This window comes from Aspergillus pseudoviridinutans, assembly GCF_018340605.1.
Source record: "Aspergillus pseudoviridinutans IFM 55266 DNA, scaffold_7, whole genome shotgun sequence".
NCBI classification, from domain to species: domain Eukaryota; kingdom Fungi; phylum Ascomycota; class Eurotiomycetes; order Eurotiales; family Aspergillaceae; genus Aspergillus; species Aspergillus pseudoviridinutans.
Genome location: NW_025091287.1, coordinates 1,892,617 through 1,920,295, shown reverse-complemented (window position 1 = coordinate 1,920,295; position 27,679 = coordinate 1,892,617). Strand labels below are relative to the sequence as shown.

Sequence of the window (27,679 nt, the reverse complement as noted above, 5' to 3'; positions counted from 1 at the left end):
ATAGAGTCGGCAACGGCCACACGAGTGCCGATTCGGGTAAATGATTGCCTATCTTATATATAGAGACGATCGCCCACCATGTCAGTTGAATCAATCATCAAAACATTATCGGCGAGGAACACAGCATCACCTTTATCAATCTTGAAAGACCTTTTTGTTGAAGTCCTTGAGGCCGTCTGAAATTAATCAGAAAGACCTGCCAACAGCATCATGTATTCAATCACCACAAGCATTGAAATCAACGCCCCTCCAGCAACGGTCAGAGAGAAGGTATTGCTCCCATTGGATATTGAGAAGCAATGATATCAATCATAAATAACCCCGTTTTTCTGACACTTCACAACAGTTTCTCGACTTTTCATCCATCTCGAAATACTCACCCAATGGATTTATCCGCTCGATATCCTCCGTTGACCCAACTAAATCATCTATCGATCTTCAACCTGGCGACAAATTGAATGTCTGTGCAGGCTACGGAAAGATGAATTTCTCGCCCGTCGTGTCATCAAACACGCAGTCTATGTTTAGCTGGATCGGTTCTATCCCAGGAATCTTCACCGGGGAGCATATGTTTCGATTCGAGGAAATCCCCGCAACGGGACACGAACAGAGCCGCACAAGGTTCGTCCATGAAGAGACGTTTACTGCTCTCCTTTCATTTCTTATGGGGGAGGGCTTCCTCGCCAGCTATGTTGGTCTAGGCGAGGATTCAAGGAAGGGGTTCGACGGGTTCAACCACGATCTCAAGGCTTGGATCGAACAAGACCGCACGGAATAGCGAGCTACGCCTGGTATAATTTGCCATCTGCTGTCAACACTTTTCGTTTATTATGTCTGTCTGATGTACCGTGTAGCGTTTAAGGGAGACGTCTTCCCGAGTCATTCCTCTCATTCCTTCTTTCTGTTCTGTGATACACCCCCGGCGTTTGTCTTCATTTATTGAGAATGACGGTTTACTGGTTCGCACTTTTGCATCAAAGGTGCACCAGTAATGCGCGTTCGATCATCCAACTATTATTGAGGATCCAGAAACACACTTAACAATGCTTCAGTTGGGGATTTGCGCTCATAGTTTGGATCATAAGACACAAGACTTGCAGAATCACTGGAATAAATAGTATGTGTATATGATAATTAACAATATAATCCTTCATTTAATAGTGGATGAGGTGCTATTAGTGGCTATTAGTAAAATAACACAAAGTGCTTATATCTACTGGCCTATATCCCATCACGAGAGATCACTGATTCAAGGTTATTCATTAAGGGAATGTATGCAAGTAAAATGTTCATATGTTTCTATGAGTTGTGAGTTATTATTCTATTCTATTCTTCTATGTTGAATTGGTGGCTTTAGTGCAGCCTTGTACTCTGAAATTCCTGCGTTGTTATTGATGACAGTTATATTTCTGGTATGGTAACTAAAGCACTTCCAAGTAAATAAGCCGAGGCTCTGATCTCTACTTAAATAATTATTAGCTGCATCTTCCATCAGGTGGGGACATAAGGGGAACTGGCGGCTGACGGATACCCCGGATCAATGACGTCACTGATCACCACAACTTCAAACGACATGCCAAACAAAACCCAGAAACGCCATCAATTCACTATCCATACCCTGTAAACATCAGGAACAGATATTCGCATTCCGCAGGAAAAATCAATTGAGGATGGATGGAACTTCAGCAGCGTACACTAGCATAGAAGACTATGGCCTCGTGGGGGACATGCACACCTGCGCCCTGATCAGCAAAACTGGCAGTCTTGACTATATGTGCTGGCCCGTCTTCGATTCGCCCTCCGTGTTCTGTCGTATCCTCGACTGTACACAGGGAGGACACTTCTCTATATGCCCAATACCGGATATCCAACCAATCAGCAAGCAGAGATATCGACCGTACACGAATATGTTGGAGACTCGATGGATTGACGAACAGGGGGTGGTCAGTCTTCTCGACTACCAACCTGTATCAAGTCACAAGTCGGGCTCTGAGTGGTGTATTTGTGATGACCCCATTGCCCGTAATGACCCACAGAGACCATGTCGTTCAGGTGTTGTTCGGAGGATCGAATGCGTGAGGGGTGAAATGGAAATGGATTTCGAGATCTTTCCTGCGTTCAACTATGCAAGAGACCGACACACTGGCCATTGGATCACACCCCAGAACTCCAGCAACTCGCTCAAGAAATATTGTTTCGAAAGTCAGACGCAAACCTTGCACTTGACTATCCTTGCTGGTGTCGACACCACGCTTGAGCCAGCTGATGCCATTTCCCCGGCGGATCTGAAGCTCCAGGAGAAGCAAGGCCCAAAAGGGCCAGGACTCCATTCCAGGCTGAAGTTGAAAGAAGGGCAATCGATCTCATTTGTGCTGCACGACCCAGAAACAAGTCTTCCTGAGGGGAACTCCCTACAACAGTACCTGGAGAGACTGGAAAAAGAGACGCTGAACTTCTGGGTTAGCTGGATCGCCCGTTGTACGTTTCGTGGTCACTACCGCGAACAGGTTGAGCGCAGCCTCTTGGTACTTAAGCTTCTCACCTACAAACCTACCGGAGCAATTGTTGCAGCTCCTACGTTCTCCCTCCCCGAGTACATCGGAGGGTCCCGGAACTGGGACTATCGGTACTCCTGGCTTCGTGATGCCGCTTTTGTCGTGTACGTGTTCCTCAAGAACGGCTACCCCATGGAGGCCGAAGCATACATCAACTTCATCTTCGACCGCGTCTTCCCTCCAGTGAGGGATAATGAATGCGTAGCGGATGCCCCATTCCTACCGATAATGGTGACGATTCATGGTGAGAGCGACATTCCGGAAAGTGAACTGGATCATCTAGAGGGATATAAGGGCAGTAAGCCGGTGCGTATCGGAAACGCAGCTGCGCATCATATACAGTTGGACATATATGGCGAGCTCATGGACAGCGTCTATCTCTACAACAAGCACGGACGACCTATTTCCTATGAGCAGTGGGTCGCCATTCGACGCATGATCGCGCATGTAATTAGAGTCCGAAATGAGCCTGACCGATCGCTCTGGGAGGTCCGAGGGAAGATGCAGAATTTTGTGTACAGCAAGATCATGCTCTGGGTTGCGCTGGACAGAGCAATACGTCTATCGGAGAAGCGATCCAATCTACCGTGTCCTGATGTGGAGGAGTGGAGGCGGGCGCGTGATGAGCTTTACGATGAGATCATGACCAAAGGCTACAACCTCAAGGGCAAGTATTTCTGCATGAGCTATGAGAGTCAGAATGTGCTGGATGCGGCTGTTTTGATTGGACCGCTGGTATTCTTTATCGCTCCAAATGACCCCAGATTCCTGCACACTCTAAAAAAGATCATGTTGTCCCCAGCCAAAGGGGGGTTATCAGTTGCCAACATGGTATCCCGGTATGATCACACAAAGGTGGATGATGGTATGTTTGACTCCAACGAGGTTGGTTTTGCTACTGACTCCAAACCAGGAGTTGGTGGCGGCGAGGGCGCATTCGTTATGGTGACTTTTTGGCTAGTCGAAGCAATGATGCGTGTACGTCTTCGTATCCCTCCGAGAAACAAAACACTGACGCGGTACACAGGCCTCAAAAGCAATGCCCTATCAGGTGGACGATCCATTCTACCCTCAACTGCGTAAGACGGCGGTTGCGCACTTCGACAACATGCTCTCTTTTGCAAACCATTTGGGCATGTTTTCAGAAGAAGTGGCCATATCAGGGGAGCAGATTGGCAATACACCACAAGCCTTCAGCCATCTGGCGTGTGTTAGTGCTGCGATGAATCTTGGGGAGCAGGCCGAACGATGAACAGCCCCATTTTTATGGACGCTCACTGTCGATATTCAACTGAAGTCTCCAGCACATCTGCAACAGTCCAGGTATATGACCTCATGTACCTAGTCATTCGGCTCACAAATCTCAACCCGCGAATCCCTCAGCTGTCCACGAGCATGTAGGCACCTTCATAGTATCATTTGAATAATTAACTGGCCTATAAATAACTGGTCATACCATAGCCGGGCTCCGGACCACGAGTCTACAGTGCAGCAACTAATGTCTTTAATCCGCGGATATCATCGCCGACGCGATACTCTCCCAGAAGTTCCATCGCGCGCTCCTATACATGAAGCCTGCCATGTGTAGAATCCCGTGGACAAGCATATGCGGTGCAACCGTACCTTCTAGGCCATAAAGGATAGACATTAAAATCGCCAATATTCTATCTTCGTATCCCTCATTTTTATAAAGATTGGAGATACCATACTATACAGATTCGAAACCAAGAGTGGAAAAACCCGCAGGCATTTTCAAACGCCGTCTGTTTATACATGCGCTCCAAAGTATACCTTAAGACCATCGTAACACCCAAGAAACAAACCACCTCCCAGCCCAGCCGCGAGGCACGTCAAGGCGCCGCCCCTGAAAAGGCCCCGTATCCCTTCCTTCACTAATATACCCCTCGCGACAGCCATAGCATTAGCTGACGATACCCGTTGTGCACTCTCTGATGGAGGTGTAGCGCGAATATCCGCCTTCAAAGGCAGTCGAGAATAGGTGGGCATACCCACGGCAAGCCTCAGGCGCGTTTTCACTACATCAACCGGTACGAAGAGCATAGAAACCACAGAGCTAGCCAGCGCACCACTGTAGAAACTTCCTTTGACATGAGTGCGAACATCACTGGAACTTTGCGATACCTCAAACCACGAGGTCTTGAGATACTCATACAACAAGAATGTCATGCTTGTCCCGGGAAGATGGCTAGCAGCTAGCATCGTATACCCGGACCAGAGCTTAGTGGGATGCCTGGAAAAGTGTCTGACAGTCGATAGCAGTGGTGAACGACTATGCCCGGATTGAGCATGCACGACTTGAGCATTCTGCTTCAGCACCTCGGCGGGATTGGTGATGGCGCAGGCAACCAAATCCGCTACCGCGCTGCTAATCGCGTACGTGGCTAGCTCTCGGGTTTTTGACGATTGAGTGCCTTCGTTAGGTTGCAGCGTTGATTTCATAGTCTCGTAGATTGTAAAAAAGGCGACTGATGCGGGGATGCTGGTTATGAGTGTTGGGCCGAAGCCTTGATACAACCCTCGGTAGAGAGCTGGATTGACACCGCCATTTACATGCTGATATGTCGACGCGTATGTGGGCGATTGTAATCGAGTAATGAGCGTGTCGAGTGGGTGAGTGAGTAGCTCAACTCCTATCGCAGCTATGCCTGCTGCCTAAATGGGATTAGACGCAGTGTGATGCAATCAGTATATCTGGTACGTACAATTGAGACGTCCTTGTTACTGGCATCAGCAGACATGGTACTGATGAAGGGCGCTCATTGCCTGGTGAACGCCTGTTGTTATATTTGAGCGCCTAGCTTAAGAAATAAATGATGTCGTACAAGTCAGAAATATGGTCTTGGCATGGAACCCGATCGGCCGCGGATGGCACGAGAATGGAATCCGCGGATCCCGTTTGGAGGAATATACGAAGCTCAATATGTCAGGCACGATAAAGTACATAAAAGATAAATTCCATAATTTCAAAATCCAATATCATCGTGCCCAGCACTTATCAACACTTTCCAGCTACCTGAGCTCAATACCTCACTCCATCACGAACGAAAAGCTGCCCCATCCCCATCAGGTTTGCATGCCATTGCGTAGGTTATCATACTGCGATACCGGATAGGACAATTCATTCTGACTCTGTTCAAAGGCTCCCGCGCCTCCAAGTGCATTTACTACCTGATGGGATATTAGCATTGGACCAGCAGACAGCTCAAATGTGTACTTACCGTGGTAACCAGACTACCACTTCCGGTCTTATCGCTGCTGCTGTCCCACCACATGGCACCTCCCAATCCCAAGGACTTGATATAGCTAGACTTCATAGTCGCCACCTGAGGATTGTCATAGCTGATCAAGTACTTGTTCGTCGCGTCATAACTGTAGCTCGCCATGATATCGGGAAGGACATACTCGGTGGCGCCAGCTTGCGGGAGCGCCTTGTAGTCCCACACTCCGTTCTCCCAGCTGCCCTGGCCAACGCCGTTGTAAGGCTTGCCGAGTCCGTCGGTACTGGCGAAGGAGCGGCCATAGAGAGGCATGCCCAGGACGATTTTGTTTGCGGGGACTCCGCCGGCACGGTACAAATCGATTGCAGTCTGAGTATTGAATGGCGTGGAGAGCGGGTTAGAGGTGTCGTTGTAGACGTTCGCTTGATGACCGGTCAGAGCAGAGAAGCTACCAGCGTAGTCGTAGGCCATGAGGTTCCAGAAGTCCAGTTGCTGATCCATGTCTTTGAGGTGAAGAACATTGATCTTATCGGGACCTAATCAAATCAGATGGGTCCAAGTGATAATATCAGAGCAGTGTGTACCTACCAGCTGGAGAAGCTACAGTGAGAAGAAAGTGCTGCCCGCCCGCATTTGCAGCACTGTAACTGTCGAGTGCCTAGTGATGTTAGTGATATGCCCATCAAGAGTCACATTCATCAGCACATACAGCCCTCACTTCCTTGAGCAACGAAACAAAGTCGCTCGCTTGCTGGTCGTTTGCCGGGTACTTTGCCTGTTAGCCAGTGTCGACGTTGAAGCCATGCATCTACTCACCTCCCAATCAATGTCCAGCCCATCAAATCCCAAGTCCTGCAGCAGCTTCACAGCAGTCTTCGCGAAATTCTTCCGTCCAGCATCGGTACTAGCCGCTGGAGCAAAGTTGGGAGAATAGGTCCACCCGCCAATAGACAAGAGAACCTTGAGGTTACGGTTCTGCTTCTTCAAGAGATACAGCTGCTTGATACAGCCGTAAACATTGTTGCCCGTATCAGACCAGGAGTCACCGGGGTAATGCTTCTCAATATCGGCCCAAGAGTCAGTCATGTAGACTTCCCCGGTTTCAGGACGCACATTGGCAAAGGCGTAGAGGACATGCGTCAGCCTCTGGACAGGGAGGTCCTGAGGATTATGGTTGCGCCCGTAAATTGCCTAGGTAGTTAGTGTCAATCGGGTACTCAGTATGATATAAACATAATACTAACCCAGTTCACAAAGTAAATGACGGATTTATAACCGGAGCTAGCGCGCGCCTCCAGATCAGTATTACCGGCATCGCGGTTCCACATCACTGCTGCATCGACACAGAGACTGCCGAGCAGGAGGGCGACCTTGACGATGGTGGAAGTTGCAAAGCGCATAGTTGTTGTTCAGTCGAGCTTACCGATTTGTGAGCTTGTCGAATGCAGTCGTCTTGTTCTCCGTAAATACCATGAGACACGCATCCTATTTATCTCTGAAGCTCCTCGTCAGGCTCGTCTTCATCGCTACTTTCATAAGCGACATCTACAACACTCCGCCAATACAGCGTCGTTTTCTGGTCAAGTCCCATCGCCGCGTTGTAAGTATAGATAACCAAGGTCTGCATCATCAGTAACCCTGATGGCAACGTGTCACAAAGTGTCACAAGGTCTGGGATCCGAAATCAGATTGGAGAGATAAGGCAGTAATTCAGTGAAGAATCAAGTTCCGGTGATCCGACGGCCATAGATCTTGCAGTAATCTCGAGTCACAGGCCAGGTTTCACGTACCTGACCGTCCTCCATGCGACGTCGGCAGATGCAAGTAGACTGGGCTTATCTGCCCAATGAGAGCATCACTTTGTGCAGAAAAGGCAATGTGACTCCCCGCGTGGAGGGCCGCCAAGCCGCTTAGTCGCGTGAGGGGCCTCCTTAATCTCCAGGTCGATGTAACGACAGGAAGAATGTTCGTATTAAAGTGCATGCCCTTCTTGGTTAACATTCCGCTGTTTGAGGGGGTCAAATGGGTTTGCAGCAGCTGGAGGGAGCATGCTGCTATGCGACGTGACCGTGGCCGTTGAGTCTAAGGAGATGTCACTCTCACTTTCACTTTAAATTTCAAGGAACTGCGCAGTCGGACTTGCGACAACAGAGATTATAACTTGTTAGAGATTGGGTAATGTAACATGCCGGTGTTCTTAATATGCTCCGACCAGGGTCTTGCAGATACTGTGGGGTTTAAGTCCTTGATTCCCCGCGCGATCAAGCACAGTCCGGGGCCATGCTGCCTAACCTCTATCTTCTGGTTCAATCATTCCGATGCATATCTTTCATTTTCGGAATATTGAGGGACACCATGCCCATCTATTTTTTTTCTTGTGTGCCTTTTCCGTATAGCAGCGCCCAGTAATTTTTGTGATTGTGCTATATGGAGATTAACCTGTAGAGTGACATGCACTTGCCATGTTCTTAAGCAGCTAGTGAACCAATCTGTTACCGTGATATTTCTTCCATCATTAATACACACAGAGTACATCTCACCTCCTGTGCAACAGCGCAGATTGTCCAGCAACTATTTCTGAGCCATGTGTGTTGAGTCAAGAAGGGTAGACGTCACCCTCTGCTGAGAGCCCCTGCTGACGTGAGAACCTCTTCCGCCCCCTGACAAACCAGTAAGCAGTAGAGATGATGAAAATGACGCCAATGACCACGACACCGTAATGTGGAAAACAATTAGCCATCTGGCAGCAATCTCCTTGAGAGACGATACGCACTCATGCTTCGGCTTGTTACCGGAAGAGAAGGCGGGAATAGGAACAGGACTGTGGGGAGGAGGATGTGGGCAACGGCTACCTGTAGGAAAGTCAGTCAATCACGACGAAAAGTAGTACTTGAACCGTGGGCTTGTACAAGTTAACAGTCCAGCCGATGACCGGGCTGAGGGTCCACGGGCTCTTGGGAAGCTGGTTGCGACCGCGCAGGGAGTTGATTATGACTGGGAGGCCGTAGGAAATATCGAAGCCAAGCACGGTGGCGGAACTCAATGCGTCGAAAGCACTTGAAGTAAGTCAATGCTCCATAGGCTTGATCTGCGAGCCAGTAATCGGAAGCTCCATTTGACGAGCCGAGGCAGATGCAACCGCAGCAGAGGGACAAGAACGCAGTGAGGCCGAGAGCACTCAAGGGCGTTCCCCGAGCAGGGTGCACCTTCCTTCAGAACGGTGAGAAAGGTATTCCGGAATATCTGGCGTGAGAGTTAAGGTACGGATAATCGACTGGTACTGTGCATAAATGATTGTGGTTCTCTCACCTGCCAAGGGCGAATATCATTCGGCTGGAGGGGTGGTCATGTCACGATACCCCATCAACAAGCAGACTGTAGGGAATCTGGGCCCGTTGGGCAGGCATAAACATTAACAAGAAGATTGCTCCGGAGGTGATTATAGTATTGATGTCGTCTGACACGAACAGGACGACGATGATGAATGCAAAGCTAGTGAGGGCACCAATTCTTACGTACACAACCATGACACTAGCCTTGCATGGACGGCTTCGTGCTTTCAGCAGGATTTCGGCAGTATTTGCTTCATGGATGAGGAATGACAAAGACACCAGAGGCTTACCTGCGATCATATGGGCAACAGCGTCCTGATTCGGTCAGTAAGATGATCCGTGTCACAAAGGGTATATACATGTACAAATCTCATATGACCACAACTGCCTTGGAGTAGCTGGGCCTGTTGTTAGCTTGTCTGTTTGTTATGTGTAAGCTGGATGCCTCCTACGCCTAGCAGCCAGGCGACTTCACCTTGCCCTTTTTTAGAACCAAGTCAGCTAGCATATCTGGGTACAGGGATCCAAATGGGCCACGTGCGCCCAGTCTCATTAATTAATCGGATAAATACGAAGCTGAATTATTGTTGGATATAATTAGTTAATTCTGCTTTTGGTGAAGGGACGTACGTGGCCGAGTCGTAGTCAGGTACAGCACATGCGAGAGCTGTAATAGAAATAATGAGAAATCCACAAAGGGACCAGATCAGTAGTCCATAATTAGAGAACGACGTGTAAAGGCCTCCATTACAGTATTGCTAACTCACATGCGGTTTTGCTGAGGGCTGCGAGGATCGAGTCCCAGGCGCGTTGATTAAAACCCGGTCACGCAAAAGCCCATATAGACGAGGAATACCTGCCACCGTTGAACGTGAGATTCTGTACCCGCTAGCGTGCCTAGTATATCTATAAGGTTCTTTTCGTGTTTCTTCTCGATTGTGGAAGAGTGAGTGAGATTGGAGGAAGGGATAAATACCGGATTGGCAAGGATAGTAATGTTCATGATCAATGAACTACGCAATAATAAGGCAGTCGCAAGGAGTCATCTCTGAGGTCACGGCCTCTAATTGCAATGGAAGGTGACTCGAAATATTTGGGCTCTACATACCCAGGCTGCAACATTAAACCAGGCGGTAAACCAAGAGAGGACGTTCTTTTTATTCATCCCAGGATACTAACACACCAATGAGTCTCACAAATTCTTGGAATCAGAGAGTAGAGGTTGAACATACTGAATCGTGAGGAACAGCCAGTTAGCGAGAACTGCAATCACCACAACGAAACAATCAAACGGACGCGAGGAAATACGCGTACCCGCTACCAAATGGTACTGCCCTGCCGCACTAGATCGCCCATATCGTTCATGATGGGGCCAGATTCCCGATCCAACGCCATGGTAATTGTCCGACACCCGCAGGACGAGCACCTCGCTGGGCTTGATTCCCTTGACTTTGATCCCCCGTTTGCGAGCGACTTGCCGGCCGCATCGCCACCTTCAATCCCAGAGCCCACCTCAACCATCTTATCCGAACCGTTGACACGCATCACTGGCGAACTCGGCCCAGTCTCCTACTTTGGTAGCGATGTTGGCCAACGTGACTATGGAGCATCCTGGTGAGATTCTGGGTTGTACACCCGTTTTATGTCTGTAATACCACCGCGGGCACGCCTTATAGTGTTCATGGATGCTGTCACTGCTGTCACGAGTTCTGGATGACAATGATTCAGATTTGTGGCATTCATCATGCAGAGGAAATCTAAAATCTCTTTGGAAAAGATGGACCATGGTGCTGAGCCATGCGCATGCAACCTCCGTTGATGTGCTCCGGGTGAAGAGGGAGGCATCATCTGTCCATCCCGCCGTTTGGATGCCTGGTTCTTTCACTTTTTCCCAGAGGTTCGCGTTGTAAAAGACGTATAGGATTGGGGAAAGCGGAGATCCCTGCAGGATGCCCACATTCGCATGGTATGCGTCCGACTCTACCCCGCCCATCCTTATGGTTGTTCTGTCGCTGAGGAAGCTCCTGGTTCATCCTATCGTGTCCAAGTCCATGTGTCTTTTCCGCAGGTTATGAAGGAGTCGTTCATTGTGAGAGGTGATCTAAGGCACCCGATACACCCAGGAAAAGGCCACTAGGGATATTCAATGAGCCTATCTTTCACGATATGTATATGGGATATGTATGGCCTGTTCCCTTGAGACTTCTCTTCGTCCTCCCTGTGCTATGCTGGCAATAAGTTGTGGATCTCTACTGCATGGCTGATTTGTTTCTTGATTGACTCCATCACCTTTCCAGTGTGTTTAGAAGCGCAACTGAGCTAGAGTGCTTCACTTGCTCGTAATCACTTATCCCTGGTTTACGGAGCGTAACTGTGACGGACTCGCAGAACTGTTGGGGCAATATCGAAGTCTGAGGCAAGCATTGTACAAGTGTTGGAGGAGTTCGACTATGCGTTGGAGAGGTGATGGAACAGGTGACTTGGGATGTTATCTATCCCAAGTGCTTTCCTTCCCGGCATGTCTAGCAAAACGACCACGCAGATCATCCCACAACATATTGCGCCACTTACTGTCGCCGTGGATAACTTCATGCGACCGGAGCACGGCCAGAGCTCCCTTGCACTCCTGATCGAAGAAACTGGTATTATTTATCATTAAGTATATGCCGAAGTCGCGTTTCTGACCAGCTCAAGACCATCATCTGCACGATTATATCAGTGGTACCAACATGCAGCTTGTGGCCTAACACCAGAGACAGACAGGGATCAGTTGTTCCTGCAAACTCTTCATGTGGCAATAATTGTCTACTTCCGCAAGAAGGAGATGTTGCTTCCTCCACGGTGGTAGCCTTGATGATCACGGAGTATCCGTGTGATAGAAGAGTCGCTTTTATGAGGTAACCTGTCCGACCACGGACTCATCGTTTTCCTAACACCTTGACCGCCGATCGCGGGGCGAGAACCCACGGCTCGTGCGGCGATCACCCGTGTCGGAAAACCTCATGTGACGGCTTCCCGGACCAGCAAAATATGAAGGATCAAGGAAAACCATAATATATAGACAGTTACGAGAAACGTATATTCCTAGTGCTGTTGGAGTAACCTCTGGAGACTGATCAACTTGGTCTTACGATGGTGCATAAGGCCAGCGCGTAACCGAGTGACCAATAGCGTGGAAAGTCGGCCACTGAAATTACCCGCAAAATCGCCGGATGCCCGCGCTAGCGCCCTTAGAGCAAGGGTCCAGCAAGGGTCCACTGATTTATGCGGTCTGGAGGCGCGTTGGCCCGCTTAACAAAGATTACTGATTGGACTTCACATCTCTAGTGAGACATTCTAATCTCAAGTCAGCTTAATTTTGACTGATTACACTGATGTTTGTCATATTTAGTTCCAGCCTCGGTCCTTATTCTCTACGCCGTAGCACAGATAGAAACTCTGCTATACCTCCACCTGTTCGCCTGCGGATCCGCCCGCTGTGGCCTCGGCCAGCTTCATCTGATGTCACCCAATCTTTTTTGATGCCACCCCCAACCTCTCCTGCCGATGAGCTCCTAGCTTTTCGTGCGGCTCTTGTTCCTAGAGAGAAATGGACTGTGATTTAGTCTCGTCGTCCGAATCCTCCTGATACCGACGCACCTACGCCGCCCTCAACCATGAATCGAATATTGCGTCGCCTCCATCTCCGGCCGGCCCCATATCCCTCCTCTCGACGAATGCGCTACATCGCCCTCGCCATATTTCTGCTCATAACCTTGACTTTTTTCCTACCGCTGCACACAAAACAAGACCTAATCGCGAATGGCTCATCGTCACCATCTAGATTTCGCATACAATTCGCCTTCCAGGGCGAAAGCCGTTCCGCTAAACGCATTCGACAACACCGCCAGCAGCAGGTGCGTCAAGCATTCCTGCGCGCCTGGAAAGGATATAAGAAATATGCATGGCTACATGACGAGGTGACTCCGCTTTCAGGTGGACACCGAGACCCCTATGCGGGATGGGCCGCGACATTGGTAGACGGGCTGGACTCGCTTTATATCATGGGGCTGCAAGACGAGTTCGACAGTGCGCTGGAAGCACTAAAGTCAATAAATTTTTCAAGGCCTAATGCCGACCGTGTGCCGGTATTCGAGACCACAATCCGATATCTCGGTGGCTTGTTAGGGGCATATGATGTGAGTGGTGGTAAGTACCCACTGCTTCTTCAGAAAGCCGATCAGCTGGGAGAATTCCTATTTCAAGCGTTTGACACGCCCAATGGAATCCCAGCGCCTTATTACTGGTGGCAAAGAGGAAATCAGGGATTGGAAGGGGAGGGTGGAGTTCTGGTAGCACAGATAGGTGAGAACGGGCGGGGTCAGAGCCTCAATGGAGGTGAGAAATACTGATACCCATATAGGGTCTCTATCGCTCGAATTCACACGCCTAGCGCAGCTCACAGGGAAACGAAAGTACTTTGATGGGATTTCCAGGATTACAGATCATCTAGATCATGCGCAAAACAACACCCTTATTCCAGGTCTCTGGCCTTCCCAAGTCGACACGAGAGGTCCCTCTTTCGACAGTTCAGCCTTCACTTTGGGAGCTTGGGCAGACTCGTTGTACGAGTATTTACCAAAGGTAAATGCCATTTTATGGCCTTCCTAGAGGCGCTTCCTCATTAGATATTCATGACTTACACAGAATAGGAACATCTTTTACTTAACGGCAAAACGGATCAATACCTACAGATGTACCGGGCCGCCCTTGATAGTGCTGTAAAATATCACTTTTTCCGTCCCAAAACCCCCGGTGATCAGGATATTCTCTTCCCGGGCTCGCTGGAAGCTAGAGGCAATGGACAACCCGCTCTGCGGACGGAAGTCCAGCATCTGGCCTGCTTTGTAGGTGGCATGGTGGGCCTGGGTGCCCGGCTCAATGATTCACCTGAGGAACTCGCCATCGCAATCAAACTCACCGAAGGCTGCGTCTGGGCTTACCAAAACACGGCGAGCGGGATCATGCCCGAGGTCTTTTACATCGATGACTGTCCCTCCGATGGTTCGTGTGAATGGACGGATGAGGGCCACGTCGAACCGGGACATGAATACGGCTTCACGCGAATCTTAGACCCGAGCTACCAGCTGCGCCCTGAGGCAATCGAGTCGGTCTTTATTATGTATCGTCTTACGGGCAACCCCATCTGGCAAGAGAAAGGTTGGAACATGTTCCAGGCAATCATGAAGCATACCATGACACCGATTGCGAATGCACGCATCAGCGATGTTACAGGTGCGAAACCGAAGCAGGATGACTCTATGGAAAGCTTTTGGTTAGCGGAGACGTTGAAATACTTTTATCTGTTATTCAGCGAGCCTGATCTTGTTAGTTTGGATAATTTTGTCCTGTAAGAATCCCCCTCCTACTCTTTCCCCTTTTCATTTACACTATGGGCCGATTAAGTATGCTTACACAGATATTCTAGCAACACCGAGGCACATCCATTCCGTTTAAGAGATCACTTGTTTGAGTAATAAGAAGAGCTAAACGCCTTTTGCTCATTTCTTATTTGTCACATATATACTCTGACATGCCATCGCTTAGGGCTTGGACCCTCTGTCACGAAGGAGACTATCCCAGGACCCAGCAATGCCATGCTCAAGGGCATAACTCCAGAGCAACAAGCAGGCCTTCATATCAATGAATATCCTGGCAATTTGTCTCTTCCGAAGCTGAGCGGTGAGCCAGTGCCTCTGCTGTGACCAAGACCCATCTTCTGACGACAAGGATCCTCTGGAGCCTTGTGAGTGAGGGTGGACTTCAAACACTGAACATTGACAAATGCCTCCAGACGGTGAAAAGTTACGTCGAAACACGCTCTAAAGATATTATTGAATTCCATAGTGGTAGAGGCACCCCCATTACTATTGATGTAGTTCTTTATATTATCAAGTAGGAGGCGGGACATATATCGTTCTTATTTCCTTACCTAAAGCAGATCAACCACTGATACTATCTTTTCCTATTAGTTTCTCCTATGTACCGAGCCACTACGTATCCTCAATCTCTATAGCACTTTCGGCCCCAATGCCAAGCCCTGTGATCCAGGCAGTGCAGCCACCACGGGACGCCCACGCTAAAGCCGTTAGAGACGCTAAAACCGGCGCTTAAAGGGGCTCAACCACCAGTTCATCTGCAATTTCCACGGTACCTGATCCAGAGGGAAATAAGAGAACAACAAACAAAATGCTTTGTTTCACCGATCTGCCTCCAGAAATCCATCATCGGATAATCTGCCACCTGGAGTCGAACCGCGATGTGGCCGCTCTCTCTTCACAATGCAAAGCTCTACGTTCTCTCTGCGACATGTCCAATCGGAAGAAATACCGTCGTGTGCGCATCACCCCGAGTATTGCTGATCTTGATCGCGCGTTCAAGATGCTCATGGACATTTTGAGAAAGCCCAGTTTGGGTCGCTATGTGCGCCATATTGAATATAGGCAGACTGTTTCGCGGTATCGCCTTTATGATGTGAAGCCTTATGAGCCGAAACTAAGTGAGGCGGATATGCGGCTGCTGCGAAATGCCACGCAGAGGGCAGGATTTACGGGACCTCTAGGAGAGCGTGTACTGAATATGTTGCTGCGGGAATCGGTGGTGGGGGTTCCTCTTTACGGCACGTTTAGGTGAGATGAAAACATTGCTCTATGGCGATCCCTGCATTAATGTATGAGCAGTGACACCCGTGCACCCGCGACCTACGTCACGCAAGCGTTGACGGCCCTACTCGTCTCGGTGTCACCCAACCTCGAGTCAATGGCGATGATGCCGACTTTTTACACCGACTTTAACGAGGAAACGGAAGATTCTTTTATGCACTCCGAGTGCGCCCTGGACCTGCTACTCAAGGAGACAAATGAAAACCCTGTTGACAAGCCGTACCTGCAGAATCTTCGCAGAGTGTACATGATCAACCTGGGGGACGACTCTTTTGACGACGGGCGGGTGTATGTGGCCATGGACTTCATCGGATGCTTAGCCATTCTCCGCAATCTTCCGTCCCTTGAATGGATCGGTACTGATGCTCTGACGGAGGATGACAACGTGATGCCGGCACTCGGACCCAAATCTTCCAATGTGTCTCGCATTGCGATCCATCACTCAGCTGTAGCTACAAGCTATCTGACGCCTGTCATCCGGTCGTGCAGAGCCTTAAAGGAATTCGAGTATTCAATCGGTGGCAGGGGTTCGGTCAATGGTACACACCCGACCTTCAACCCGAAAACGTTTGTTCTGTGCGTCCTGGAGCACAAAACCACGCTAGAAAAATTAGATGTCGACGTCGAAGCACATATATGTAGCACCGTCTATCGTGGTCCAGGGGACTTTGAATTCGACGAGGAAGATGGCCGAGCCGAGGCACAAGCCTACTGGATTGAATCACCCCCAAACTCATTCTGGGACCAGCGGGGGTGTCTCAAAGACTTTGAGGCCCTGAAAAGCCTCAGTATTGGGGTAAATTTTCTGTTGTACTTTGCCTCGGGAGTGAACAACGAGAATGACGACAAGATCGTGTCTTTGGTGGAGTATCTGCCGCCAAATCTGGAGTACCTGTGCATCCGGGGATACGAGAAGGGCAAAAGGAAGCGTAATGACGATCAGATGGATGCCCTCAAGGCGCTGTTGGAGTCAGGTTCAACTTCGCTGAAGGAGCTACATGGTGTCGACGAATGTATTCCCGACGCAAAGGACATCGACTTCCCAGATAGATATCCGGACCTGTTGTGGAAGCTCTCCGATGAATGGTCGGACGAGGAGGAATAGCGATTATGAAGAGTGAAAATCCACAGATACCCTACGCATTTGACTACGCTGTCTTCCCACGATCAAAGCTGGTTTTCTGGTGTCCAGCATTGTTGGCAGGTATCAGGCGGCCGTATTTGTATCAGAGCCGGCTGATGCTCCTATAGCTTCAATGATATAGTCAGGTTCAAGATATGGCCGGCCACCCCTTCTGCTCTCCGCGGTGCGTATTGCTTAGTATCCAATACAAGTATACTCTTGAGCGCAAAGGAGTACATTCCTAAAATCAATCGTACAGCAGAAAAACATTTACATATTTATATAGACACAAACAGAACACAATGGAACGAGATTATAACAACATCAAAGGCTTTTCAGTTCGTGTACACTTTCTCGGAAACGAAAGGAAACAAGTGCGAACATCGCTTTTTTGGAACATTTTAAAGGAGACAAAAAAATCCAGAGGATGGAAGGAATTCCTCTCTCCACTGCTAGAATATAGGATCGAAGATCAGTGGTAAGGTATCACCGGGACTTATACGGCATCGCTTCCCACTGGCTCTTATTCGTTGGATAAGGGACGGACAGAATAGTCATTGATCAAAGGCTCGCTCTCGGAGTGATCAGTGTTAGAGATCTGGAAAATGGTTTGCGAATGAATTAGCGAAAGCTTGTTTGACTTGTATTAGAGGACCTCGCTCCACTGACAAGTATGATTTGAGCCTGTATTTGTAACGCAGCTGTCCGGGACTCCTGTCTTAATGATGTCCCATATGGGCGCTCAGGATTAGATGACGGGGGCCGGTGGCCTGGATTATGGGACCCACGAATTCCCATGATCCCGACCGATGGTCGACTCTGGGGCACAATGTCCATCTGGTGTTCTTCGGGACTATCCGAGCGGTTGTGATCTGATAGTAGGAACCAAGAGGTCAGAAACCTAGGTACTATGTAGAATTTTGGACCCCTGCGCTGCCACGTAGACATGAATGGACGGGGTTTGAAGCGTTGGATACCACAGAACATGATCACGCGTACCAGACAGTGGAAATTCTGCTCCTTCGGCTCGGTTCATCAACAGACAGAACGTGTTGCGACGACGGAGGATAAATCGTACACCCGGAACACAAGCGATCAAAAGAGCTATCAAAGCTATGATTGCCTCTGCCGACAATGTCATTGCATAAGGAGATCCGAAGCTTGTTTAAGAGGACTCTTGTGGGAAATCGATGGGACAAAAATCGGTTGAGCAGAAGGGAGTATTGCTCATGGAAACGCCATTTTTATATGCTTCTTGTCTTGGCTTAGCGGGGGACAACTTCCTTAAAATTGTGGGATTCTTGGTAGAATTGATGGGTAGGTTTGATGGGTAGACTTGATGGTAGAATTCTACCAAGATGCAGGGATTATCTCAGACAGTTTATTACAGTGGATAATTCCAGCACATCCCTGTATCTTAGTAGAAGTTTTAGTAGAATTCTACCAAACATCCCTGCATCTTGGTAGAATTTATATGTAGATTCTACCTGCACATCCATTCATCTTGATAGAATTTATTTGTAGATTCTATCCGCACGCCCCTGTATCTTGGCCAAAAATTCTACCAAGACATCCCTGCATCTTGGTAGAATTATTTGTAGATTCTACCTAGGGACTATCCACCCTAATAAACTATCCTCTAACACAAAGCCCACCTTTGCACAGGACCTTAGATTTCTAGACTGTGTCAATTGTAATCCTGCGTCGATGCTCCCATCCAACAGAAGGGCCTGGCGACAAGAATTCAATATTTGGTAGATTATTATATGCACAGTTCCTGGCATCCTTAACGGTAATCACATTCTTCTGGCTTATAATTGTATCTCTCTCCTCGTAGAATTTTGCCATATTCTCCGATACCATGCATCGAAAATAAATATTGTGATGTTGCTGCCATTGCACCTGAGTAACACTTAGGCTCCCCCTATTAGAACAGACATGAACAACTTATCAACGTGGATTTGTTTTACCCGAAGCTGACCACGTATAGTTTCTCAGCCTCCTGGTAAGTTTTGGTGTAGTTACAGCCGCTGGTGGTTACGAGCAGAAGAATGGTTTTAATATTTATGGCTGGCAAGAGCAGGTGGATGATAGATTTCCCATCTGTACCTAGTGACAGTCAACAACCACTTCTTATTCGCTTTCATTAAAGAACTACACCGCCATAATTTATATTAGTAACTTGTAGACTAAGGGACGCATCATTGGGGCACCTTTAGCTAGTGATATTAGATTTATATACAACCATCGTGACTGCTGACATCTGATACCTGTCATCCTAGTCCGTCGGACCAGAACAACAGGGGTATTCAGCCATGAAGACCCCTTTATCCGAAGCTCCTTGGAACTGTCGCAAGGACGGACGAAACTAATAGTGACTCCCCTAGGCTGTTTTCTATCGAAAGCCTCAAACGCTCAGGTCAAGCGGCTAGCTCAGGGCCCAGGCTAACTGTTAGACATGTTTTCTGACGTGGAAGGGAGGCGGCATCTCTGCTATCGGGCTCTGAAACTCAAAGTTTAAGGAGGAGTAGGTTCCTAGAATTTGGTAGGAGAGAGTGGCCCGCAGAATCTAGGACCGAGTAACCTAACAGATTTCTAGGACTCGCGTGGTCCTAGATTTCGGCGTCAGACGATTTCTGCACGATGGCCAAATTTTGCAAGGATATGTCTGTTAGTGGACGAATAATAATTCTGCGGTTACGCCAGCGGCAGTGCTAGTAGTCTTACTTTTGCATATGCATAAGGCGTCTCGTCTCATTCCCGAGGTAGTTCACGATAACCTCCCCAAAAGATGGCTTAACCTTGTTGACGGCCATGGTAATGCCCAAGTCGGCTATGATTCTCGGACGTACCTGTCTGCGCGTTGATAACTTAGTGCTTGACAATGTAGCATATATATTAGTATATCACCAAGAATAATATATTCAACAGTGACAGCAAATTAGAGGCCGCTTTGATGTGGCTTCATGCGCTTTGCTATCCTATTCTTTGTTAGCATTTCTCCAAACATATTGACAATGTCGAGCCATTCTACAGCTTGTGCCTCTCCCTTTTATATGGTGTCATCCAGACAAGAGTGAAGGTATAATATTTCTTCTTTGCATAAAAACCAGCTATATGAATCGAAATGCAAGCCGAAGGCCTAAGTCTCAGAAACCAGGTACACCAGCTTCCGAGCCCTAACAGACCGATTCTTCAAATCCTTCAGGCCATCCAGAACCTTCCGCAGTCCCCCGTCACGCTTTTCAACGACCAGTGTCCGGATCTTTCCCTGAGACCAGAGGGTGCTCACGATCCCTGCCCATTTCTTGGCAAACTCGAACTCTGCCGGTATGCTGGGAATTACTGTGCGGTCAGGACCATACTCAAACGGTTCACCAATCGCGGTACAACTATTCGAGAAAGTGGCCTCCAAGTCCGGGCGCGCAGTTTGCACTGGGAGCAAGGAATGATACAGGCCTCCTGCGTCACGGATAGCGGCTTCGCAAATCTGCAAAGACTCCTGAGTTGCCACAGCATCGCAGACGACTCTGAGGGTATTGTTGGTGTGCTCGCGGATCTTTCGGGCACACATAGGGTCGCGATAATCGAAGACTACATCTGCTCCGTATTGGCGAACCAGATCGAAGTTGCTCGGCGAACATGTTGTGAGGACTGTGTACCCGGCCCTATTCAACAGTTAGTGGCATGTCATTAGGACTCAAAAGCAAATGGACATACAGTTTAGCAAACTGGATAATCCAGCTTCCCGCGGATGTGGCTCCTCCATATACTAGAATCGGTTCTCGCTTCCCAACATGACTTTCATTCTCTGGCCATTGCAGTTTGAGACAAGATGGTCCGAACAGACACTGTCCAGCTGTAATTACTCCCACTCCTACAGTGGCCGCATCCTCAAAGCTGACGCCGTCTGGGATCTTCACCTGAATCGCCGCCTTTGCCACAATATATTCTGCAAAGGTACCGCTCTCGGGGCGGGTATTGTCTGCTCCCTTGACAAGCCCACACACGCGGTCACCAGCCTTGAACAGCTCACGGACGGAGTCTCCAACTGCCACAACAATTCCTGCATAATCATGCCCCATGATTGCATGGGGTGACGGGGTGCTCTCCAGGAGCATCCAGTCGATTGGATTCAAGGCCACGGCGACGGTGCGCACGAGGATGTCATCGTCGCGGAGGGATGGGATGGGCCAGTTGGTGATGAAGTCGGCATTACCCAATGACCGGGTGATGACGGCTGCCTGGGAGGATTGCATGGGGGGAAATAGCTTATTGATCAAACACATCTCTGATTTTCTGGCCATGCAATTCAACGTGTAATACACGTCTTTATATACTTTCAGGCGTGCCTTTTTGTGTATAGAGTAGTTTTGGATTACTCATTTGGATCATCTGTATTGTGTTCCCAACCGTCATTATGGTAACTCTCTGTGACTGGCACATGAACTGGCACATAATGCGCCGCAATAACGGCCAACAGATCCACTCTTTCCCGCAATTGCTTATCATAATCATCCGACAAAAGGCTCAGACTGACTATTTTCTCCGCAAAGGTTGGAGATAGGGATCCACTATTTGCCGCACTGCTTATGAACTTACTAGGGTTCCATGGAGCCTGATATCGGGCTGGAGTAAATGTGAGGATCGAGTCCAGTCATAACTAGTCCGAGGGCAAGATCTAGAATTGAATATAGGAGAATATTTATGAAAGAATGCTAAGTATGCCCGAAATCATCAAAGGTCCCAACCAGCTCTTTTGGTGTTCTTTCTTGTACAGAGCCTAGCCCTTTACACGCAACCAGCAACAGGTGCCTGAACTCATCCACTTGCACAAGTCCTCCTTGTTCCCACTCACTCACAAATTCATCATACGAAATGACTCCAGCGACTGATTGCGGGGAGCTTTGCTCCCTTTCATAGATGAATTCCTCCCAGCAAAGCTCCGCGTATGATTTTGTCGAGACCGGTAGCCCCGCCAGATATTTGATATAATCGCATCTCTGGAACTGGATCACGGAGTGAACAGCGCGCACCAGATACGAAATCATAATGAGTCGACGAGCACTTTCGCAGAGCACCCAGTCATTTAAATGACTTTCAGAAAAATGAGAGTTTAATTGTGCCTTGTCTCGGGTCGCCTGCCGACTTGCTAGTTCCGTCCGCTCTAGGTCGGCAGTCCCCTGCGCCAACATACGGTGTAGATGTCGAAGGAGCGGCTTGTCGTTAAGGCCACCAGCCAGAAATAGGATATAGTAGAGAACCAAGACTTGAATACGATCCAATTGGCCTTGCAAGTCAGTGCGAGTTGGGGTACTTAAGCTCATGTTATTGACGGCTGCGTTCAGGAGTTGGTGGTAGAAGGGCTTTTTTGCCTGCTTGCATGCTCGATATGCTGCGCATACCCCATACGCTTCACGCAGAAGAGGCGGAAGATCTGATGTGCGATCGAGCAGCGGCCCGAGAAATGGCATTGCACCAGTATCCAAAAAATGGTCAACGTAGCTGAGAAACGTCCTCAGGCAAAATCCCCAGGTTTCACTGTCATGAACGCGGGGCCAAAATTCCAAGACTCGACGTTCGAGTCTCGGTAATGCTGAAGCAGAACCATCTGCTGAGCTGGGAATGGAAAGGCAGGCTGACGACCCTTGAGGAAAGACCCAAGCTTGACTGGAAGTCGTGGGGCCCACTGGGAACCACACCGGGTTAAGAATGTCATCTGTTTGGTTGGCGATCATGGATTGTCCTATCCAGTTCTCCACCGAGGCGAGTTCACGGCTGTCCGAGGCAGTCGGACCTATCTCAAATCTGGACTCTATAGGCCCATCGAGTGCTGGAGTTTGATCCCCCTTAGATTGCGGAGGCGGATACGGATAATGACATGCAATAGATTTCTTGCGACAGCGAGAGCAACTGGGCACCTCATGGTCACACCGACGCTTGGCAGCCACGCATGCTCGACAAGAAGTTTTGCGGAGTGACATTGCGACTTCTACAGCTGGACCGGACCTGAATGGAGACTCCGAACATTCTGAAGTTTTGATCGGGGACGCTGACCTTCAAGCTTATGTGTCATGGCGGACAAAAGTGGACCAGCGGAGTAAGGTGGGGCTTTGCGTGCAGCCAATCACCATAGCGGGAGTGGTGATAATGTTGTGCCATCCATGCCAACATCCTGTTACTATACAGCTAGTGCTGACAAATGCAGAAGGTCTCTATGACACCTTGTTGCGCAATGTTCTTCCATTGAGCTAAGCAATTATGAAGTCAAGTCAAGTCAGGGCTCAGGGTGTTATAAGTCTATTATACGGATGTAGCAGAGGAAGTACTGCTGGATGCTTCACAGTATCCTTTAAATCCACGGCATTGTCTACAACAGCAGGAATATTAAATTGGATGATAAGCAGGGCAAAGACACTGCCAAATACAAAAGACAGGACCTCAGGAAATTATAACAGAATAGTGGATACAGAATCAACGACCACTTGCAAACCTTTCTACAGGGTAACGACAATCTTCTTCGCACTCACCCCGTTCTTCTGAACTTCCAGCGCGTGTTGAAGCTGGTCCAGTCCATTCCCAACAACTTCGGGTTCAGGCACCGGCACGAAGCTGCGGTTCTCCAGGGCCTCGCTCAGGAAGCGCCACACTGCCTTGCCAATACCATTGGTGAGCATGGGTTCGATGACGACCATTTTGTACCTGATTCCCCTGGTGCGGCTCTTGATGGCGTACGAAATCAACGACGACAATAAATACAAGATTGTATACGGCGTTCCGAAGAACCTCGGCGGCTTTTGCGGAACAGGGTAGCTGGCCATTGCGATGAATTTATTCCCTTCTTCGCACTTGTCGAGAATATCAAACAAGGCGTTAGCAGCCGTCACACCGATAGCGACTGCTCCAGCCGTCGTTTTACCCTTCATAGCGGCAACGATATCGCGGATGACGGTTGGGCTGTTGTAATCGAACACCCGCGATGCGCCCATCCTTCCCAGCAGCTGGAAATTTCGAGGTGAACAGGTGGTAAATACCTCGTACCCAGCCGCAACAGCCAACTGAACAGCGTTCAGACCCACACTAGTCGATCCTCCCCAGATAATCACCGTTCCACCATTAACTTTCGGCTTGAGGGGCTGAGGGAGGGGTAGATGTAGCTGCTCGTCGTGGAACAGACTGGTTGCTGCCGTCATAAACCCCAGGGGCAGTACCACTGCCGTTTCGTAAGGTATACCATTGGGGATCTTGGAGACAGTGTCCTCAGGCAGAACAGTGTAACGTTGAAATGCACTTTGCGCTTGGTCGCTGACAGACTTGCTGATTCCAGGGGCGTAGCCAACGACACGGTCGCCGACCGCAAATTGATTCGCGTTCGTACCGATCTCGACAACCTCACCGGCGACATCGCAGCCCAAGGTAAACGGGTATTGGGCGTGCGACACGACCATTCGACCACGGTCTTGAATTATCCAGTCAAAAGGGTTCACTGCCAAGGCGGCGTTCTTGACGACGATTTGGTTCGCCTTTGGCTTGGTGTATGGCGCAGACATTACCTGAAGGGGCTGTCCGGCCTTTGCGAGCTTGGCCGCTTGGTTGGTGGGAGCCATGGAGAGCGCTTCCTAATCTTTCCTGAAGGAATGTATAAGAGTGACTATTGGTGGATGGTGTGATGTGCAGGGATCCCAATATTCGATCTTGGAGCTTATGAACCAAGCTTGAGCTTTGAGGGATCGTAGAGTTGTCTTATGTAAATGCGATGGCCGTCATTATATATTGTTGGAGATTCTCAGTGCATGAGCATTTGGGCTTCTTCGGTGTTAAGTTTCAAAGACAACAACCATCTGCCCTCACCCTCCGCTCGCAGTTCATCGTGCCAGTCCTTCTTTTCATTCAATCTCATAGTCGCATGGAAATATCAATGCGTGGCACAGGGCTGACAAACAAATGGAGAGGAAGCCCAATAGGGAATGGCGCTGACGGAGAGTCGGACGGTCGGATGGTCGCAGCAAGACAGCCTATTATTATCCTATCAATGCGGCGATAACCCCGTCTCTTGAATCGTTATCTCCAGCCCTCATCGTTAGGACCGAAAATAACTTTCTCGACAACTGCTGGTCGAAAGGAGCTTTCAGAGAAAATACTATTCCGCGTGTATCAGACTGATGGCATCGAGGCCTCCCCCACCTCTCAACCGGCGGAGAGATAAGCCGCAACTGTCGTGCACTCTCTGCAAAAGAAGAAAGTAAGCATATCATCTTATCACCATTTGCAAATTCATGCGCTGAATGACAAGATTGAAATGCGATCGCGGTCTACCCTGCGCGACATGCGCCGCTCGCTGCCTGTCGTTGTCCTGCACATATCCAGCCTCAGCTCCGCTACAGAGTGGGAAAAGAGTTATTCAGCCGTCGTCGACGGCAATGCATGACAGAGTCGAACAGATAGAGAAGTTAGTTCTGTCGTTGAGGGATCGCGAGGGCAACAGTCGCACACAGCAGCCATCTCTTGTCGCTCAAGCTATTCATTCCGCGGATGCCTCGCAGCTGCCGACGAGCTTTGGCAGGATCAGCCTAGAAAATGAAGAGACTAACTACGTTGAAGGTTCACACTGGACGGCCATTCTGGAGGGAGTCAGTATTTTCTCATCTGTCGCAGAAACGCAGGAACAACTAAGAGACGTCAATAGATTGCCGAGCTGAAGGATTTCTTCGACGACGCTGAAGTGCCCCAGACGGATGAATCAAGTACCAGTCGTCTGGGCACAGACTGGAACTTTCAGTCGCGCAGACCTGCACTTATCTTCGGAGATGCTCAGCATCTCGATAGAGACGAAATTCTGGCATCGCTCCCACCAAGGCCAGAGGTGGATCGACTCTTAGCCAGCTACTTCAACTCGAAAAATATCAATTCGCGTAGGTAGTGCCATCAACGTGGTTATTACTTCTACCAAACTAACACATTTAGTTACCATTCATGGTCCGACGTTCCTAGAGGAGGTATGAGAACTCAGAATGCCCAGATAGGTAACTTCTGACGGGAAACTAGTATGATACATTTTGGGAATGTCCAGCAAAGGCCTCTACCATGTGGATTGGTCTGCTGTTCTCCATGATATGCTTGGCAGCGATGCATCAGCAGCTCGAAAGACCAGCATCTGATCAGCCGGCATCGCTCGCGCAAGATTTCCAGGAATTACATGGGATGCAGGTGTACCGTGACCGTGTTGCGCAGTGTCTTGCTCTAGCCGACTACACCAAGTGTATGCCATACACTATTGAGACGCTCTTACATTACTTGGCGATTGAATACCTCAATGTCACGGACAGCCCGACCAGCGTTTGGATCTTGCTCGGCATCACTGTGCAGATAGCGTCTCGTATGGGCTATCATCGCGATGGATCCTATTCTTCACACTTGTCGCCATTCCAGGCCGAGATGCGACGCCGAGCGTGGGCAATCATCTTACAATTGGACTCGGCAGCGGCCGGACAATATGGCCTTCCACGAATGATCAACACGTCCAAGGTAGATACTGCCGAACCGCGAGATCTCAGTGACGACGCCCTTAGCCCCGGAATGACAGGATTGCCTCCGGCTCGAACTGACCCCGGGCCGAGCTCTATTCAATTCCTAGTCATGAAAAACCGACTAATGTCAACCTTCAACCTCATCATCGATCTTATAAGCTCTCCGAAGCAAGTCGTATCCTACGAGGAAGTCATGAAACTGGATCAGATCTTAAACGACCAAATCACATCCATGCCGGCCGCGCTACAAATGCGATCGATGAGTCGACAGCTCACGGATCCCTCGGATGTGATTCTGAATAGAGTGTTTCTCGCTTTGTCCTTCTACAAGTCACGCTGTATACTGCACCGAGAGTACATGCTGGCAGGCCGGTCAGATACTCGGTATTTATATTCTCGCAGGTCATGTATCAACGCTGCCTTGGAGATTCTGCAGATTCAAGTCACTGTACACGAAGAATCCCAGCCCGGGCGTCGTCTCTATCCTCACCGATGGATATCTTGCGCCTTGGTCAAGCATATATTTCTCCTTGCAACCACCATTCTCAGTGTCGACCTTGACTACAGCCTCCGGGACCGAAATGGAAACAGTGAAATCGGGGACGAGTTTACAGACCGCATCATTCAATCATTGACAAACTCCTATTTCATTTGGAGGCAGTCAAGCGACAAGTCCCGAGAAAGCCAGAAGGTGACCGAGATGCTGCGGATAGTGCTTGGGAAAGCACGCACGAAGGACGAACAGTCCACGGAGGCATCTAGCAATGATTCTGCTTTGTTTTTGACGGGTCCGTATATACTTCCCCTCGCGTTTGAACCATTCCATACAATACCGGCTAACTGGCAGGCAGATCCTTCACCTCTACCATATGACCAATCCTCCTGCACAACGTTTTCAACAGGCCCTCTGCCGTTCGCGAGCGGTCCGCCTTTCTCAAATCAGCAGCCTCAAAGTACGGGTGTTGCCGATCACTTGGACAAGGTGGGTGATCATTCTTTGAAACGGCGATTACCGCTCTTCCGTCCGGAAATTCTGACACACTCTGTATAGGACGTATGGCTAAATTATGATTGGACTGGGGCAAGTGTTATGGATGATATTATCCAGCAGTCCGAAGATTGGACTGGGTTCCATGTGCCTTAATGTGCCATTCTCCTGAATATCGCCCTTGTCTGTAACAACGTTTGGGGCCAATTGAAGC

At 49.1% G+C, this 27,679-nt stretch overlaps 11 protein-coding genes across 11 annotated transcripts; 6 read left to right on the top strand and 5 right to left on the bottom strand.

Moving 5' to 3' along the window:
• Positions 1-210: 210 nt before the first annotated feature.
• On the top strand, positions 211-778 carry Asppvi_009980 (SRPBCC domain-containing protein; the record flags this gene model as incomplete). The annotated part of the gene is made up of 2 exons (XM_043305826.1): positions 211-270; positions 347-778. The coding sequence occupies 2 exons, from the start codon at positions 211-213 to the stop codon at positions 776-778; spliced, it is 492 nt and encodes a 163-aa protein (XP_043161761.1).
• Positions 779-1,670: 892 nt separating this feature from the next.
• On the top strand, positions 1,671-3,807 carry Asppvi_009979 (glycoside hydrolase family 15 protein; the record flags this gene model as incomplete). The annotated part of the gene is made up of 3 exons (XM_043305825.1): positions 1,671-3,420; positions 3,469-3,533; positions 3,583-3,807. 3 exons carry the CDS (start codon positions 1,671-1,673, stop codon positions 3,805-3,807), a joined length of 2,040 nt encoding a protein of 679 aa, XP_043161760.1.
• A 515-nt stretch (positions 3,808-4,322) lies between these two features.
• On the bottom strand, positions 4,323-5,314 carry Asppvi_009978 (putative mitochondrial carrier protein (Pet8); the record flags this gene model as incomplete). The annotated part of the gene is made up of 2 exons (XM_043305824.1): positions 4,323-5,228; positions 5,279-5,314. The coding sequence occupies 2 exons, from the start codon at positions 5,312-5,314 to the stop codon at positions 4,323-4,325; spliced, it is 942 nt and encodes a 313-aa protein (XP_043161759.1).
• Positions 5,315-5,639: 325 nt separating this feature from the next.
• Positions 5,640-7,194, bottom strand: Asppvi_009977 (glycoside hydrolase family 18 protein; the record flags this gene model as incomplete). Its single annotated transcript, XM_043305823.1, has 6 exons — positions 5,640-5,744; positions 5,795-6,330; positions 6,383-6,452; positions 6,504-6,563; positions 6,611-6,985; positions 7,039-7,194. 6 exons carry the CDS (start codon positions 7,192-7,194, stop codon positions 5,640-5,642), a joined length of 1,302 nt encoding a protein of 433 aa, XP_043161758.1.
• A 3,295-nt stretch (positions 7,195-10,489) lies between these two features.
• Positions 10,490-10,744, top strand: Asppvi_009976 (uncharacterized protein; the record flags this gene model as incomplete). The annotated part of the gene is made up of 1 exon (XM_043305822.1): positions 10,490-10,744. One exon carries the CDS (start codon positions 10,490-10,492, stop codon positions 10,742-10,744), a length of 255 nt encoding a protein of 84 aa, XP_043161757.1.
• Positions 10,745-12,782: 2,038 nt separating this feature from the next.
• Asppvi_009975 (glycoside hydrolase family 47 protein) lies at positions 12,783-14,519 on the top strand (the record flags this gene model as incomplete). The annotated part of the gene is made up of 3 exons (XM_043305821.1): positions 12,783-13,470; positions 13,529-13,749; positions 13,818-14,519. The coding sequence occupies 3 exons, from the start codon at positions 12,783-12,785 to the stop codon at positions 14,517-14,519; spliced, it is 1,611 nt and encodes a 536-aa protein (XP_043161756.1).
• Positions 14,520-15,354: 835 nt separating this feature from the next.
• On the top strand, positions 15,355-16,932 carry Asppvi_009974 (F-box protein; the record flags this gene model as incomplete). Its single annotated transcript, XM_043305820.1, has 2 exons — positions 15,355-15,794; positions 15,846-16,932. 2 exons carry the CDS (start codon positions 15,355-15,357, stop codon positions 16,930-16,932), a joined length of 1,527 nt encoding a protein of 508 aa, XP_043161755.1.
• Positions 16,933-20,092: 3,160 nt separating this feature from the next.
• Asppvi_009973 (zinc-binding alcohol dehydrogenase family protein) lies at positions 20,093-21,209 on the bottom strand (the record flags this gene model as incomplete). Its single annotated transcript, XM_043305819.1, has 2 exons — positions 20,093-20,618; positions 20,671-21,209. The coding sequence occupies 2 exons, from the start codon at positions 21,207-21,209 to the stop codon at positions 20,093-20,095; spliced, it is 1,065 nt and encodes a 354-aa protein (XP_043161754.1).
• Positions 21,210-21,668: 459 nt separating this feature from the next.
• Positions 21,669-22,934, bottom strand: Asppvi_009972 (Zn(II)2Cys6 transcription factor domain-containing protein; the record flags this gene model as incomplete). The annotated part of the gene is made up of 1 exon (XM_043305818.1): positions 21,669-22,934. One exon carries the CDS (start codon positions 22,932-22,934, stop codon positions 21,669-21,671), a length of 1,266 nt encoding a protein of 421 aa, XP_043161753.1.
• A 513-nt stretch (positions 22,935-23,447) lies between these two features.
• On the bottom strand, positions 23,448-24,557 carry Asppvi_009971 (zinc-binding alcohol dehydrogenase family protein; the record flags this gene model as incomplete). Its single annotated transcript, XM_043305817.1, has 1 exon — positions 23,448-24,557. One exon carries the CDS (start codon positions 24,555-24,557, stop codon positions 23,448-23,450), a length of 1,110 nt encoding a protein of 369 aa, XP_043161752.1.
• An 813-nt stretch (positions 24,558-25,370) lies between these two features.
• Positions 25,371-27,621, top strand: Asppvi_009970 (fungal specific transcription factor domain-containing protein; the record flags this gene model as incomplete). The annotated part of the gene is made up of 6 exons (XM_043305816.1): positions 25,371-25,580; positions 25,637-25,862; positions 25,915-25,946; positions 25,996-27,265; positions 27,329-27,459; positions 27,529-27,621. 6 exons carry the CDS (start codon positions 25,371-25,373, stop codon positions 27,619-27,621), a joined length of 1,962 nt encoding a protein of 653 aa, XP_043161751.1.
• Between the last annotated feature and the right edge of the window lie 58 nt (positions 27,622-27,679).